Raw genomic sequence first — 14,911 nt, forward strand, 5'->3', positions numbered from 1 at the left:
TATAATGATATTTATAGCACATTTCTTTTGTTTATATTCAATTTTTATTTATTATATTTGTTTATAGCCATGGACCAGTATCACACTGAATATAAAAAGTCTATCTTTTTATCCGCTTTCTCATACTCCAAAATCTGGCTGTGAGATTTTTGGATAGGCCTGCTAATTGTGTCTTTCTCTCTCCCCATATAGCCAATTTCCTCCACCCTTCCCCATTTTCCACTGCAGAAATTAAGCTCTGCTGTAAACTGCTATCAAGCCTGGAATTTGGTTGGCATCAATTTATCTTATTTACATTTCTCTTGCTCTCTTCACAAAGAAATGTGATAGAAACTTTTTTTAACCTTGTTAAATGAAAGTGGTGATCTTCCTTTACTTTTCTAATTCCCCAAATTAGAGAGAGAGCTACTGTCAAGCTTAACAGTGCTCTAATTTTTGTTTTGCCTACCTCTGGAAACTACTTTATTTAAAATAATATAGAAAGAGAGGGTGGAAAGTGGGTTTGAAGACGATCAAATTATGAAGCTACTCAAAATTGTAAGAGCAATCCAGAAAGACAACCTCTTAGCCTCGCAAAGTTTAAACACTTCAAATAGGAATAATTTGGTGGCAACAAAAAACTAATTTATTTTTACTTACATTAAAAAGATCAGCCAAATGACATCATCAAGCCAGCTCACCTGTTAGAGACGAATGCTCATCACAACAAAGTAATTCTGAACATGTTACATTTTTGCACATATTCAGAAAACTAATTTGATAAACATAGTAATATTCATTGCTTTGCATTTATTTAGTTTATTTACTGTCACCACAACTATCCAAAATTCCATAAAAATGCATGTTCTCATGAGATTTCAGCTGTACTCGATAAGGATCTGGAAAATTATTTATTAATATTATTTCTGCAGTAATACCAATCAAGGAGCAAGGTATGCAGTAAAAGAGATAGTACTTGTCCCATAAAAGCTCACAGTCTCAGCTGAATATAAATCCTCTTCTGATGTGGGATTACTTCCACGATTAAAATCTTGTTTGGGGGGTTTATCACACCTGTTGTTTTTAAATAAAAACAATGTGCAGCACACAAAACCATTTTCTTCTTTGACATATGGCAATTTGGATCAGGTAATATCATGAGCTGAGAAATTACAGTGGTGCAAAGGTCCAGATCTTGCTGTAGGTAGTTCTGGACAAACAGCAGTTTTGTGGTCCAACGTCTTCCAAGTTGACTGTGAGATAAACATTCATATGCAACCCAGGCAGCTCACGATATGCCAAACTTCAAAAGCACATTATTCTAATTGAGTGGCTCTCAAACTTTTTTACTGGTGATCCCTTCCATATAGTAAGCCTCTGAGTGAGACCTTGTAAATGTAAAACACTTTTTATTTATTTAACACCATTATAAATGCTGGAGGCAAAGCAAGGTTTGGGGTGGAGGTTGACAGCTTGCGACCCCCCATGTAATAACCTCACAACCCCCTGAGGGGTCCCAACCTCCAGTTTGAGAACTCCTGTTCTAATGTATAGAAAATCAATTTTATATTTGTTTCAAGAATCATTTTCCCTGACTTTGTGGCTCAGGTACATAACTGATGTGCTTTTGCCAGTCTGACTCAGAAGCACATTTTCAAATGTGGGTTCCCATATTTAGGGAACTGAATAATTTAGACATTCAAATTTGAGATTTTGATCCAGGGTAATTACGGAAACCAGGATTTATAGGTGGACAAAAAGAAATAACAGTAGTAATGAAAATGATAATTAACCCCTCAAGCTGCTTTTCTTTGAAATGTCTCACATGAACAAAATTTAGGATGGTACAATGTGAGAGAAAGGATTTACCAGAAATGACCTGGATAACTGAGTAAAAAAGAAACAAAATAAAAAATATTTACACCTCATGTAGCTGGGTGGCCATTTACTGCCTCCTGAGCATGTTTCCATGGCTGACTTGCCTCTATTTCCACTTCATCCAGGCCCCTCTAAGAACTCACTCAGTCTCCAGTGACCTTGTAAACGCAAATCCTTTAATTCACTCTTTACTAGTGCTCCCTAGTCCGGCAACAGTTAAAAACAAAAACAAAAAGCAGAACTCGATAGTCCAAAACAAACAGAGCTGTTAAGCTCATGTTCTCTTCTTTAACTCTCACTCACAGGTTTTGCCTGGCTCTGTAGGAACCAAAATTGCTTCTTTTGGCTACTCCTTCCACCAGCCGCCACTCCAGCTAGTCTCTTGGTTCCTGAGCCTTGCCAGCTTGCTGCCAGGCTTCCTACCTCAGGCAGTCTGTGCTCCTCTCTCTGCCACACCTCACCCTGCAGCTTCCTGCTGTATTTTATGTTGGAATCACCTGATTCATCTCAAGTAGGTTCATCTTGTAATCAGGGCTGGCTTAGGTCCAGGATCTCCAGTCCATGGGCAAGCCATCCTGTGACACCATACCACACAATCTCTGGTTTACGATACATACTTTTTTCCAAATAAAGGAAATGCTTACAAATAAAATTTCAAAGGTTGCTTAATGCTATTATGAAATTAATCCAATAGTCACCCCAAACCATTGTATTGTTTTCATCCATATGTCTTCAGCCTTGGCTCATGAGTAAGGCTAAGATTTTGTCATGGTTATTTTTGGTAAAACTCACAAACAGGTCATGGACAACAGACAAAAATTCATGGAGTCTGTGACTTTTACTAAAAATAATCATACAAGCCACAGCAGAGGTATCCAGCCCCAGCTGCAGCTCCCACTGTCGGGCAGGGGCGCATGGCCACCGGCTGTGGCCCCCACCGTGGGGTTATGCGGGGAGCATAGACCTGGCTCCATCCCCAGCCAGAGCTCCAACCACGGCTTCAGCTGCTGACAGCTGAAGCTGAAGAAGTCACAGAGGTCCGATAAAGTCACAGAATCCATGACTGCCATGACCTCTGTGACTAAATCACAGCCTTACTCATGACTGTTTACAAAGCTGCTATTGTTTGCATAGATTCATCTCTCCATATCTTTACCTTAGATGGCTACAGGGGGGCAATGGCTTCATCCTCTCCCTTCTTTGGGCCAAGACACCCCTTCTATTCTTTCCCAGGATCTCTGGCAGTCCACTCCCTTTGAGGAGCATCCTTAGTGGGTGCCTGGTAAAGACAACCACAGCCCCCAATCCATTAGAAGGAAAAGCACTCTTGTTGAAGTGGCTTAAAACTAAGTAAAAGGACAGAAACATCTCATAATAATTGTAGAAACTCTTGGGGGAACCATAGCAACAATCACTACTGGGTGCGTCGTTGCTAAGGAACCACTACCTACAATGCTAAGAATTATGAGGTGTCTCTGACCCTAATTCATTGGATGAGCTGCTGGCACTGGGAGTGGGAATACCAATACCCAGTTGGACCTCATATCTCCTTGCCCCAATCCTGAATCTTGAATTAAATAAAAGAGGCAACATCCATTATCAGGCAGCAGGCTGAAAATCTGTGGGGGAGAGGGGCTGCTTGGTGCACTCTGATGACCCTAGGTGAAGATCTCCCCAGAGAGATGCAACAAAGCATCCTTCATATTCCCTAAAGAGATCTAAGGTGGTGAGGGGCCTGAATGAAGGGGCAACCATGAGAGTAGGTAGCTAGTGCTCTAGAGCAGTAACTTTCAAACTTTTTTTCTGGTGACCCAGCTGAAGAAAATTGTTGATGCCCGTGACCCAACGGAGCTGGGGATGAGGGGGTTGGGGTGTTTGAGGGGCTCAGGACTGGGCAGGGAGTTGGGATATGAGAGGGGGTCAGGGCTCTGGGCTGGGGCCGGGGATGAGGGGTTTGGGGTGCAGGAAGGGGCTCTGGATTGGGGAGGCTCAGGGCTGGGTCAGAGTGTTGGGGTGCGGGAGTCGGTCAGGGCTCTGGACTGGGGGTGCTGGCTCTGGGGTTGGGCCAGGGATGAGGAGTTTGGCGTGCAGGAAGAGGTTCTGAGTTGGGGGGGGCTCAGGGCTGGGACAGGGGATTGGAGCGTTGGGTTGGGGCACAGACATACCTGTGGTGGCTCCCAGTCAGTGGTGCAGCCAGGATGCAGAGGCAGGCTTCCCACCTGTCCTGGCACCACGGACTGTGCTGCACGCCGGAAGTGGCCAGCAGCAGGTCCAGCTCCTAGGCGGAGGCATGCAAGCAGCTCCACGCAGCTCTCACCCACAGGCACTGCCTCCTTGCAGCTTGGAGTGCAGAGCCAGTGTTCTGGGCGGCAGCAGTGTGCAGAGACCCAGCCACCTTGCATAGAAGCTGGACAGCTTCCAGGGCTCAGCGTGCTGTCGGAACAGGTAGTCACTAGCCTGCCTTAGCTGGGCAGCACTGCCAACGGGACTTTTAACTTCCCAGTCGGTACTGCTGACCAGTGCTGCTAGGGTCACGACCCAAACTTTGAAAAACACTGCTCTGGAGAAGGGGGTGGGATTTCTTGCAGTTTTAGATTTATGTAGAACATGAACCTCCAAAGTAAACCTACAGAGATTGGCCCATTCCCATCCCATGCAGGCCATATGAAGTGATCCCTGCTGTGTTCACACAGTCACAGCTTCAGTCAACTATAAAGCTGTGATATAAATCAATTAAAAGATTTAAAATAAACTGTTAAACTATCCTTTCCCTTCCTGTTTTCCCTTCTCCATTTTAAACTGTTTGTAAATTAAAGCACTTTCGTCAAATAGCCTTTCTGCGCAGTTACTTGAGAAGTACTTCCTTTAGTCTTGCAAAACACACTGTACACTAAGAAAATGGGCAGTTTGTGTCCCTGTAGTAAAACTGTTTGTCTTTTATTTCTCTCTCTGCGTATGGAAGAGCGATGCAATACCACTTACATCTTCAGCTTTAGGAACACACAATCCTTTTACACACCTTTCCTTCTGGTTTGCATAAAAGCATAGATAGGGATATGACTGGACCCTGGATGACCTCTAAAAGCACAAAAAACGGAATTATCTGAAAATAGATGGAGAAAGTTGACAGCAACACCCAACATTTCATAGAATCATAGAATATCACGGTTGGAAGGGAACTCAGGAGGTCATCTAGTCCAACCCCCTGCTCAAAGCAGGACCAATTCCCAACTAAATCATCCCAGCCAGGGCTTCGTCAAGCCTGACCTTAAAAATCTCTAAGGAGGGACATTCCACCGCCTCCCTAGGTAACCCATTCCACTGCTTCGCCACCCTCCTAGTGAAAAAGTTTTTCCTACTATCCAACCTAAACCTTCCTAACTGCAACTTGAGACCACTGCTCCTTGTTCTGTCATCTGGTACCACTGAGAATAGTCTAGATCCATCCTCTTTGGAACCCCCTTTCAGGTAGTTGAAAGCAGCTATCAAATCCCCCCTCATCCTTCTTTTCTGCAGACTAAACAATCCCAGTTCCCTCAGCCTCTCCTCACAAGTCATGTGCTCCAGCCACCGCTGGACATCCTTCTTGTAGTGTGGGGCCCAAAACTGGACACAGTACTCCAAATGAGGCCTCACTAATACCAAATAGAGGGGAATGATCATGTCCCTCGATCTGCTGGCAATGCCCCTACTTATACAGCCCAAAATGCCATTAGCCTTCTTGGCAATAAGGGCAACCGTTGACTCATATCCAGCTTCTCGTCCACTGTAACCCCTAGATTCTTTTCTGCAGAATTGCTGCCTGGCCATTCGGTCCCTAGTCTGTAGCAGTGCATGGGATTCTTCCTTCCTACGTGCAGGACTCTGCACTTGTCCTTGTTGAACCTCATCAGATTTCTTTTGGCCCAATCCTCTAATTTGTCTTGGTCCTTCGATATCCTATCCCAACTCTCCAGAGTATCTACCAATCCTCCCAGTTTAGTGTTATCTGCAAACTTGCTGAGGGTGCAATCAACGCCATCCTACAGATCATTAATGAAGATATTGAACAAAACCAGCCCCAGGACCGACCCTTGGGGCACTCCGCTTGATACCGGCTGACAACTAGACATGGAGCCACTGATCACTACCCGCTGAGCCCGGCGATTTAGCTAGCTTTCTATCCACCTTACAGTCCATTTATCCAGCCCATACTTCAAGAATACTGTGGGAGACCGTATCAAAAGCTTTGCTACGGCTCTGTGGATAAGCTTTTCCCACATCCACAGAGCCAGTTATCTCATCATAGAAGGCAGTTAGGTTAGTCAGGCATGACTTGCCCTTGGTGAATCCATGTTGACTGTACCTGATCACTTTCCTCTCCTCTAAGTGCATCAGAATTGATTCCCTGAGGACCTGGTCCATGATTTTTCCAGGGACTGAGGTGAGGCTGACTGGCCTGTAGCTCCCCAGAACGTCGTTCTTCCCTTTTTAAAAGATGGGCACATTAGCCTTTTTCCAGTCATCTGGGACCTCCTCTGAACGCCATGAGTTTTCAAAGATAATGGCCAATGGCTCAGCAATCACATCCACTAACTCCTTTGGCACCCTCAGATGCAGCACATCCAGCACCTTGGACTTGTGCTTGTCCAGCTTTTCTAAATAGTCCTGAACCACTTCTTTCTCCACAGAGGGCTGGTCACCTCCTCCCCATACAGTGCTGCCCAGTGCAGTAGTCTGGGAGCTGACCTTGTTCGTGAAGACAGAGGCAAAAAAAGCATTGAGTATATTAGCTTTTTCCACATCTTCTGTCACTAGGTGGTCTCCTTCATTCAGTAAGGGGCCCACACTTTCCTTGACCTTCTTCTTGTCGCAAACATATCTGAAGAAACCCTTCTTGTTACTCTTAACATCTCTTGCTCCTGATTTCACTCCTGCATGTCTGAGCAATATTTTTATACTCCTCCTTGGTCATTTGTCCAATCTTCCACTTCTTGTAAGCTTCTTTTTTGTGTTTAACATCAGAAAGGATTACACTGTTAAGCCAAGCTGGTCACCTGCCATATTTACTATTCTTTCTATACATCAGGATGGTTTGTTCCTGCAATCTCAATAAGGAGTCTTTAAAATAGAGCCAGCTCTTCTGGACTCCTATCCCACTCATGTTATTCTCCAGGGGGATCCTGCCCTTCATTTTCCTGCGGGAGTCAAAGTCTGCTTTTCTGAAGTCCAGGGTCCGTATTCTGCTGCTCTCCTTTCTTCCTTGTGTCAGGATCCTGAACTCCACCATCTCATGGTCACTGCCTCCCAGGTTCCCATCCATTTTTGCTTCCTCTACTCATTCTTCCCTGTTTGTGACCAGCAGGTCAAGAAGAGCTGGTTCCTCCAGCACTTGCACCAGTAAATTGTCCCCTACAGTTTCCAAAACTTCCTGGAGTGTCTGTGCACCGCTGTATTGCTCTCCCAGCAGATATCGGGGTGACTGAAGTCCCCCATGAGAACCAGGGTCTGTGATCTAGTAACTTCTGTTAGTTGCTGGAAGAAAGCCTCATCCACCTAATCCCCCTGGTCTGGTTGTCTATAGCAGACTTCCAGCACAACATCACCCTTGTTGCTCACATTCCTAAACTTAATTCAGAGACTCTCAGGTTTTTCTGCAGTTTCATACCAGAGCTCTGAGCAGTCATACTGCTCTCTTACATACAGTGCAGCTCCTCCACCTTTTCTGCCCTGCCTGTTCTTCCTGAACAGTTTATATCCATCCATGACAGTACTCCAGTCATGTGAGTTATCCTACCAAGTCTCTGTTATTCCAATCATATCAAAATTCCTTGACTGTGCCAGGATTTCCAGTTCTCCCCACTTGTTTCCCAGGCTTCTCACGTTTGTGTATAGGCATTTACGACAATTCGCTGATCATCCTGCTTTCTCAGTATGAGGCTTTGTCAGACAAGGAGGTGCATTGTCTATTTTAAATAACTGCTTAGCAAGATTCTGACATGACCTTCCCCTTCATTTCCTCAGCAGAAGATCTAACTGAAGAAATCTCCTCAAACTAAACACCATTCCTTGCCATACTTCCAGTGGAGGTGGCCTAGGCATGAGCAAGTGCAGAACATGGCTTTGCATCTTCAAAGCATTTTATAAAATAACTAATTCTCACAACATTCCTGTGAGGAAGGTAACTACCAATATCCCCATTTTGCAGATGAGAAAATTAAGGCAGAGTGGTAGTACAGAGACTTTTAAAGGCAGTTTATTTTGCTAGTATATTAGAGAAATACACTTTGAATCTCATCTGTTCTCTCATGTACATATTTTTTAAATATTTGAAATATTAGCTCATATTTTTTTAAAATACATATTATTTACTTGACAAGAATTGCCATTTTTTAGAATTGTATTGCTCATCAGAGAAAGGCATTGTGCAGAGTTTGCACCTGCTAAAGTGTGCACAGGATGATCCACAGGATACCGAGGGACATGTGTGGCTAACACAGACAAAATAACATTATGGCCTAACAACTATTAGAAGCTTGATTATGGCTCACACAAGCCTAAGATGAGTTGAGGAAGATGAGAGAGGGGGATGAAGTGCACTATCCAAGTCAGGTACCTGGAAGTATTATGCTGATAAAAGGCACAGTAGCTTCAGAGGTCTGAGTGAATGCAGGGAAACATCCCTTGTTGTACCTGTTCAAAGGTTGTAAGTCAACACTTCTAACAGCACAGCCATTGCAGCCTGCCAGGGTATTCAGATACACACTCTCTGGGCTCATTACTACTACTTATATCATTATCACCCTTCTGCTGTCCTGCACTGGTAATAAGACTATGCCTGGCCTTCTGCTTTCTCCCACCTCTGGAACAAAGGAGATAAATGAGAACACTATGCCTTTAACCAGATGTAAAATAAAACATTCACATCAAACAGCAAGATATTAATAAGATGGTACATCATCTACCTAAGTAAATATGCCATTAAGTGAAAAGGACGCTATATATATATTGGAAGCTTTAAATACTGCAGACTCACTAGTCAAACCCAATGGACCGGCAATGTCAGTGCCACTATAATGTAATGAAATTACAAGGTCCAACCATGACAATATCATGAGTTGGTGTACTGATGGGATTTAGAGTACTTTTAAAGGTCGGATGGCAACAAATTGAGTGATGGATCTAACAAAGGGCTCACATACAAACTTCTGTGTCATCAGTAGAACAAATCCAGTCATAGAGAAAAGACTGAGAGTATGACATGAGCTACGAAAAACAAATTTTTCTCTTTCTTAGAGTGCACTAGAGATGTTTCTGTATCACACAACGAAATGCATTTGATAAACAGTGTGTGTCAGGCTATGCAGTGAATAATAAAGATCGAACATAGAAAGCAGTCTGTTGAACAGTGAACCACGTTTATCCTACAGTGACCTGAGTCAGACATATGTCACCCCATTTCCTCCGCAGGCCCTAACCCTTTCAGATAACTTACAACCACTCTCTTGAGTCTATACCAGTTGCCAGCATACAAAAAGGCACAATTCATAGTCTTGGTGTTCTATAAATCTAGTTTTCATAATCTATATCCCAAGAACTTGGGCAACACCCCCTTCTCTCCCTAAGTCTTTGCCCAAGAGTTACAGGCCTGGGAAGGGATGGTCTCCTTTAATCTTGACCAAACTGGAAGCTAGACATTCGGTTCTGGAGCACTCTCTTCAAGCAGGTTGCTGGAATCCCATGTTTGCAGTTTTTAGGGCACAATATAAGTCCTATTTATATCAGCAGTCTTCATCTTTAGCTATGTTTGCCGTGTCCCCCCACTCCTTTTCTGTTTGTTTTATATTTGTTAGCCTTTCTCAAGGCTATTCTATATGCAAAATGAGAACGCATCCCTTTCATTTGGAGGGATGGCTTGGGTGAGCATCTGAGGCTTTCCCTTAGTCCATATTAATTGTCTTGAATTGTGTGCCTGCTTGGATCATCCCTTTGATTTTAATATTTCTTATCGGTTCATTGTTCTGCACTTAGATGACTACTGATAAATGCCATCTCCTCAGCAATAAGAAAGGGAAAACAGAATAGATATCCTGTTGGAAGAGAGAAAGATACAGCTAGCACCGTCAATTGCAAAATTATCACCTTAGGGCTACAGCTACTTGATTCTGCCAGTTTAATGGGTTGGGAAAGGAACACTGGGAAAAAAATTACAAATGGGGAGTATTAATAGGGAAAAGGAAGTCACTAATAACTATTCCTGGGGTACTGCCTGCTTCGTATTTCTGTCTATCACAAGTATATCACACTGCCTTATAAATTTTTAAAAATAAAAATGTACACATACACGCACACAGAGTAATTTTCTTTGCAAAAGCACACACAGATTGACAAGTATATTCTTATTGGCCTCTCTCATAACACTGTAATACCGCCTTTCACTATCATTGAGATTTATAGTAAAGCAATTCTGTTAATATTATGATAATCCTTAAAACAAACCAAATGAATGTACTGTAAGGACTCCTGCAGAAATATTTTAGTTTATCTTAAAGAGCCAATGTCTTACACTTTTATTGTACTTTTATTGAAGCATATATGTTAATTGCCACTTATCGTAATGAGAGTCTTTTTATTACAGGGAAAAGAAAGCTTTACAAAGACAGGTTTGAAAATATACCGCAGCTCTTTGTAGAAAGTGATGCAAAATGGGTTTTGATGGTTCACAGTGGACACAGGATGCTTTGCTTCAGCCTACTTCTCTCCTTTGTACAATGAGAAACTTATGATTTAAGAACTTTGAAAGTAGTGAGTCAGTGCTTTCATTCTCTGTGTGGTGGGAAATTAACCCCAACAGAGGTAATCAATCAGAATTTTGACTTTGAAAGTAAAAGCACAGCAGGAACGCCTCAGGATATAAAATTTAAATTATGCAATAGCTGGCACAATCACTAACTGTGCTGATTTCTACCTGGACAGTTCAAAAAAGTAATGTGCCACTACCAGTTATTTGTACTTTTTAATGCTATTTACATTTTTTAATTATCTATTATAGTTGTCACATTTTTCACCAGAAAGTGCTGGAGGAAGGGGGGTGAATTAAAAAGTCATGAAAAGGGATCTTCCAGATTATCATTCTATGAGTATTCTAGAAAGTACAGCATTTTTGGTAAACACACCATTTGTGTATGTGTGTTCATTGGATTTTCTAGTGTATTTTGTATAAATAGTTTAAAGCTGCTGTTTGAAACATATTTATCAAAAACAGCATACTATAAAAATGTAAACAGTAAAAACTTATAACAATATCATTCACTATGACATGGAAATGGATAATATATCAATGGTACATTATACCTATGGGATATTACATTTTATTCTATTTGAAGTTAGTTTTGATTGTATTGCTGAACTGTTTTTCAGCATGACTGCTGTTGTTACTATCTTGTTCTGCCAGATTTTACAATTTTCTTTTTTTTTTTAGTTTAGTCCATTAGTGACCCACTGACAAATCTGACAGATCATACAGATTTAGTACCAAAAACTCATTTCATCACGAATTTTCTTAACACAGAAATAGATCACAGTGTCATGGAAGTCCAAGACCTATTGGATCATCCAGTTTATCCCTTGAGCAACGGAAGATTGCTCCCTACAATACATTTTCTGGTGTTTGTTTGGTCTAGCTTCAAAGAGTCCAAACAATATTCCTGTGAAATCAATTCCACAGGGTAACACAGCTCACCACCAGGAGGCTTTTCTTGATATTCAGCCCAAATTTTTGTTTCTTAATTTCATTCATTACTCTTAATTATACCTCTGTGTACTATGTTAAATGATTTCTGTCTTTTCTCAGCATTCCTTCAAGTATTTGGGGTGTTTTGTGTCTCTGTCCTCATTATTCTTTTAGCCAAGCTCTTAATCTTTCCTCATAAATCAATCTGTCCAACTCTCCTGGTATTTTTGTTGCTCTTCTCTAAACTCCCTCCAATTTGTCAATATGTTTCTGGTAATGTGGTGAATAGGGGCAGCTTAGTAAGGCATTTTGCCCATGCAGTGGAATATACCTCTTACAGATCAGGACACATGCTCAGCAGTAGTCCTTACCATTGCTGCTAAAGAGAATTACATGCCTTGTTCTAGTGCTGCTATTAGTGGCAAGGAGCCTATCCCTGTTCCCAAACCATGATTTCTGAGATTCCAGAATCCTACTCATGGAAGTTAAACAGGATCTGTGCATAGAATTCAAGGGGGTGCTGGGTCTGTATTATCTGCTGCTCCTGTGAGAGTTCCTGTTGTATGGGGACAGATGTCCAACACCATTCCTCCTCATCTTGTACCCCTGTCTCTACACCACCTGTGTAAAACAGGCCAGAACCTCACCCTTCAAATTAATCACTTTAACTTGAGAAACTGAGTTTTTCCCCACCTTCAACTCACTTTGATTCCTTCATGCCAGAGTCGTTAAAAAAAATGGGTAATAATCTTTTACCTGGTGTATCAAGCTGACTTCTATTTGAAGCCATAAAACTTTTACTCAAGGATGTCACAACCTTTTATTTCTATTTACAAATAATTTAAGTCTAGAGCTGAGCGATTACTACAATAAAATATTTACAAACATTTGTTTGAGTAAAATCCATACAACTGGCTTTGACAGGGTTCGTATCTCCCTCCCCACCCTCGCTTTAATCTGCTTTTCAGAACACTACCATGTGACTCAGGTAACCAACCAAATAACACAATCTGTGAATATGCAGATAACAAATACTTGAAGCAATAGCTGCAGTCAGTAGCTCACTAGTAATCTACAACATGAAATATATTTGCATAAACTACAATATAAATCCCTGTTACCAAAAAAAAAAATATGTAAAAATCACAGTCTGTTTATGATTAATTCATGAAATGAAAAATGGTAGATAAACAAACTTCTTTCTGTGTAAAACTTACCAAGTTCTATTTACATCTGTGGATGTCAATATTCCATCTCCTATGTTCTCATTGAAATTAGTACTCATATAATTCCATGCATTACATTGGAAGGAGAAGAGAAACAAACCCAGCTGGAAAATAAGGCTAGAGCACCAAGCAAAAGTAAACAAAATCATTTTACAAAAGGAACAAGTTTGACCTTTGCTAGCATATAATCTATGCAGGTGCTGATCATTCCAACATTACAGTGATAATGGTGTCTTTTCCACAAAGATTACATCTTTTTAAACCACATGTCCAACACCACCATAAAATGGTACATATGCTTTCCTTCAGCACAAGGAGGAATGCCTTCAATTCCAATATATTTCTCCTAACTGTATTTATTGCAATCAATCTCATTTTTCTCTTATATCTTAAGTCCCTGTATATCTTTTGTATGGCATAAACAAGGTATTATTACAAAGCAGAGTGTTTTTGCATGCAAAAGTCCTTCTATAGTATCCCTATCAAGAATTCAATACCATAGAACAAATGTCAGTATTTAGTGACTTTCTAGATGGGTAAATTATGCTAGTGTGATGATATTTTATCTGTGTCTCTCTCTATATATATAACCTAAAACACACAGTGCTTGTTGTCTCCTCCTCATTCAAACATATGGTGTAGCATCAAGAATTAAAGATAAGGAGATAGTAGCTATACCCACGTCAGAAGTGGGTCACTAGCATAATGAGCTGTACTAGAAGCAGTAGTGTCCCTGATGTGCTACGAAATTAATCTGTTGTTGGCCTCTTGGACTAGTGAGGCAGTTACTATACAGATAGTCAACATGTACAGAGTGCAGGCTATCAAAGCTATGAACTTTTTATTTCTATAGTGAAAGAAGGAAAATCTTGCCATTATATCTTATGTCTCTTGTTGGTCAAACACCTCCCTAGTGATCTTGTTGGGGACACATTTTGTGTGTTCTTGTTGCTAAATACCATGCAACAAAATCACAATATCTACCACAGAAAATTCTGTACAAATGAATACAGATTTTAAGAAGTCAAAATTTGTGAATAAAAACTTAATTATGTAACTTCTCAAGAGTCTTATTTCAACTTCAAAGCAATTTAACTTACAAGAATCATAAACCCCCCCATAAAATTACTGACCAAACAAACCAGTATACCTAGAGAACGCAATGATGACTATATTTTATATTTATATGCATACAATCACAGAGTGCGTATGTGTCATAGAGGCCAGTATTTTCTATGAAGAGAAGAGGCTCTACATTTTAAATTTGTAGGCAGCAATAATCATTTACTGAAAATTACACTGCAAATCATTTTGCTGTCATGTACTGGCAGAGCTTAGCTACAGTATCTTCAGACGAAATATAGACCTGAGCATGTGCTATCTTTCAGTCACTGTTATTCTCATAGCCTAGCACTCGGGTGCCACTTTGGACATTATTAAACATTTACAGAAGAACAAAATTTCTCCTTGAATAGAAAAGGAAAACCTAAGCCATCACAATTAAGATTGAAGGACTCATTGTGCCATAGTCTCAGCATAATTTCTTTTCATAGCATTTCATATGGTGGCCCTAGCAAGGGTAGACAAATGTATGTACTGAAGGCCATCTTGTTCTAAAGGAGAGCTCACAAGAGCATACTAAAAAAAAGCATTAAAACAGACAACTCTAGTTCAAACAAAGAATCTTTTGTAGGACAATTCACAACTTTTGTTTCATTTTTTAATAATACACCATAGTTGAAATACAAGAAGTAGACTGCATGTAATAGTAGACAAAATAAGGTTTCACCCACCTGGGATCTTTCTGAATGCTATCAATGGAAGGTGACCTAGCCAAGGTCCCTTCTGGTGGAATGGCTGGCCCAGATTTGCTGTATGGTGATTCAACAGAAGGACAATACTGCAGCTGTCGGTAGGGGTCTGCGTAATTGGAGGCTGGGCCTGCAGCATAGCTGGCCCTCTGGAAGGTCGATGTTGCGTTCTGTGTGCCGTGCTGACTGCCTGTGCGCTGTAAGGGTACGGAGTCGACACCAGGGGAAGATGGGGCTACGACAGGAAAGTAGGGACAAAGTAAAAAATTGAGGACCTGTTCACAGAAATGGTTAACCAGGTCTAG

General features: G+C 41.2%; 1 protein-coding gene across 1 annotated transcript in view; it reads right to left on the reverse strand.

Annotated features, from left to right (window-relative positions):
- The window catches only part of CTNND2 (catenin delta 2), a 1,223,799-nt gene that overhangs the window by 399,505 nt on the left and 809,383 nt on the right, over positions 1–14,911 (reverse strand). Inside the window, 1 exon segment of the mRNA XM_030551717.1 lies at positions 14,589–14,841. Within this exon segment, the coding sequence (XP_030407577.1) occupies positions 14,589–14,841 (253 nt within the window).

This window comes from Gopherus evgoodei, chromosome 2, assembly GCF_007399415.2.
Source record: "Gopherus evgoodei ecotype Sinaloan lineage chromosome 2, rGopEvg1_v1.p, whole genome shotgun sequence".
Taxonomy (NCBI): domain Eukaryota; kingdom Metazoa; phylum Chordata; order Testudines; family Testudinidae; genus Gopherus; species Gopherus evgoodei.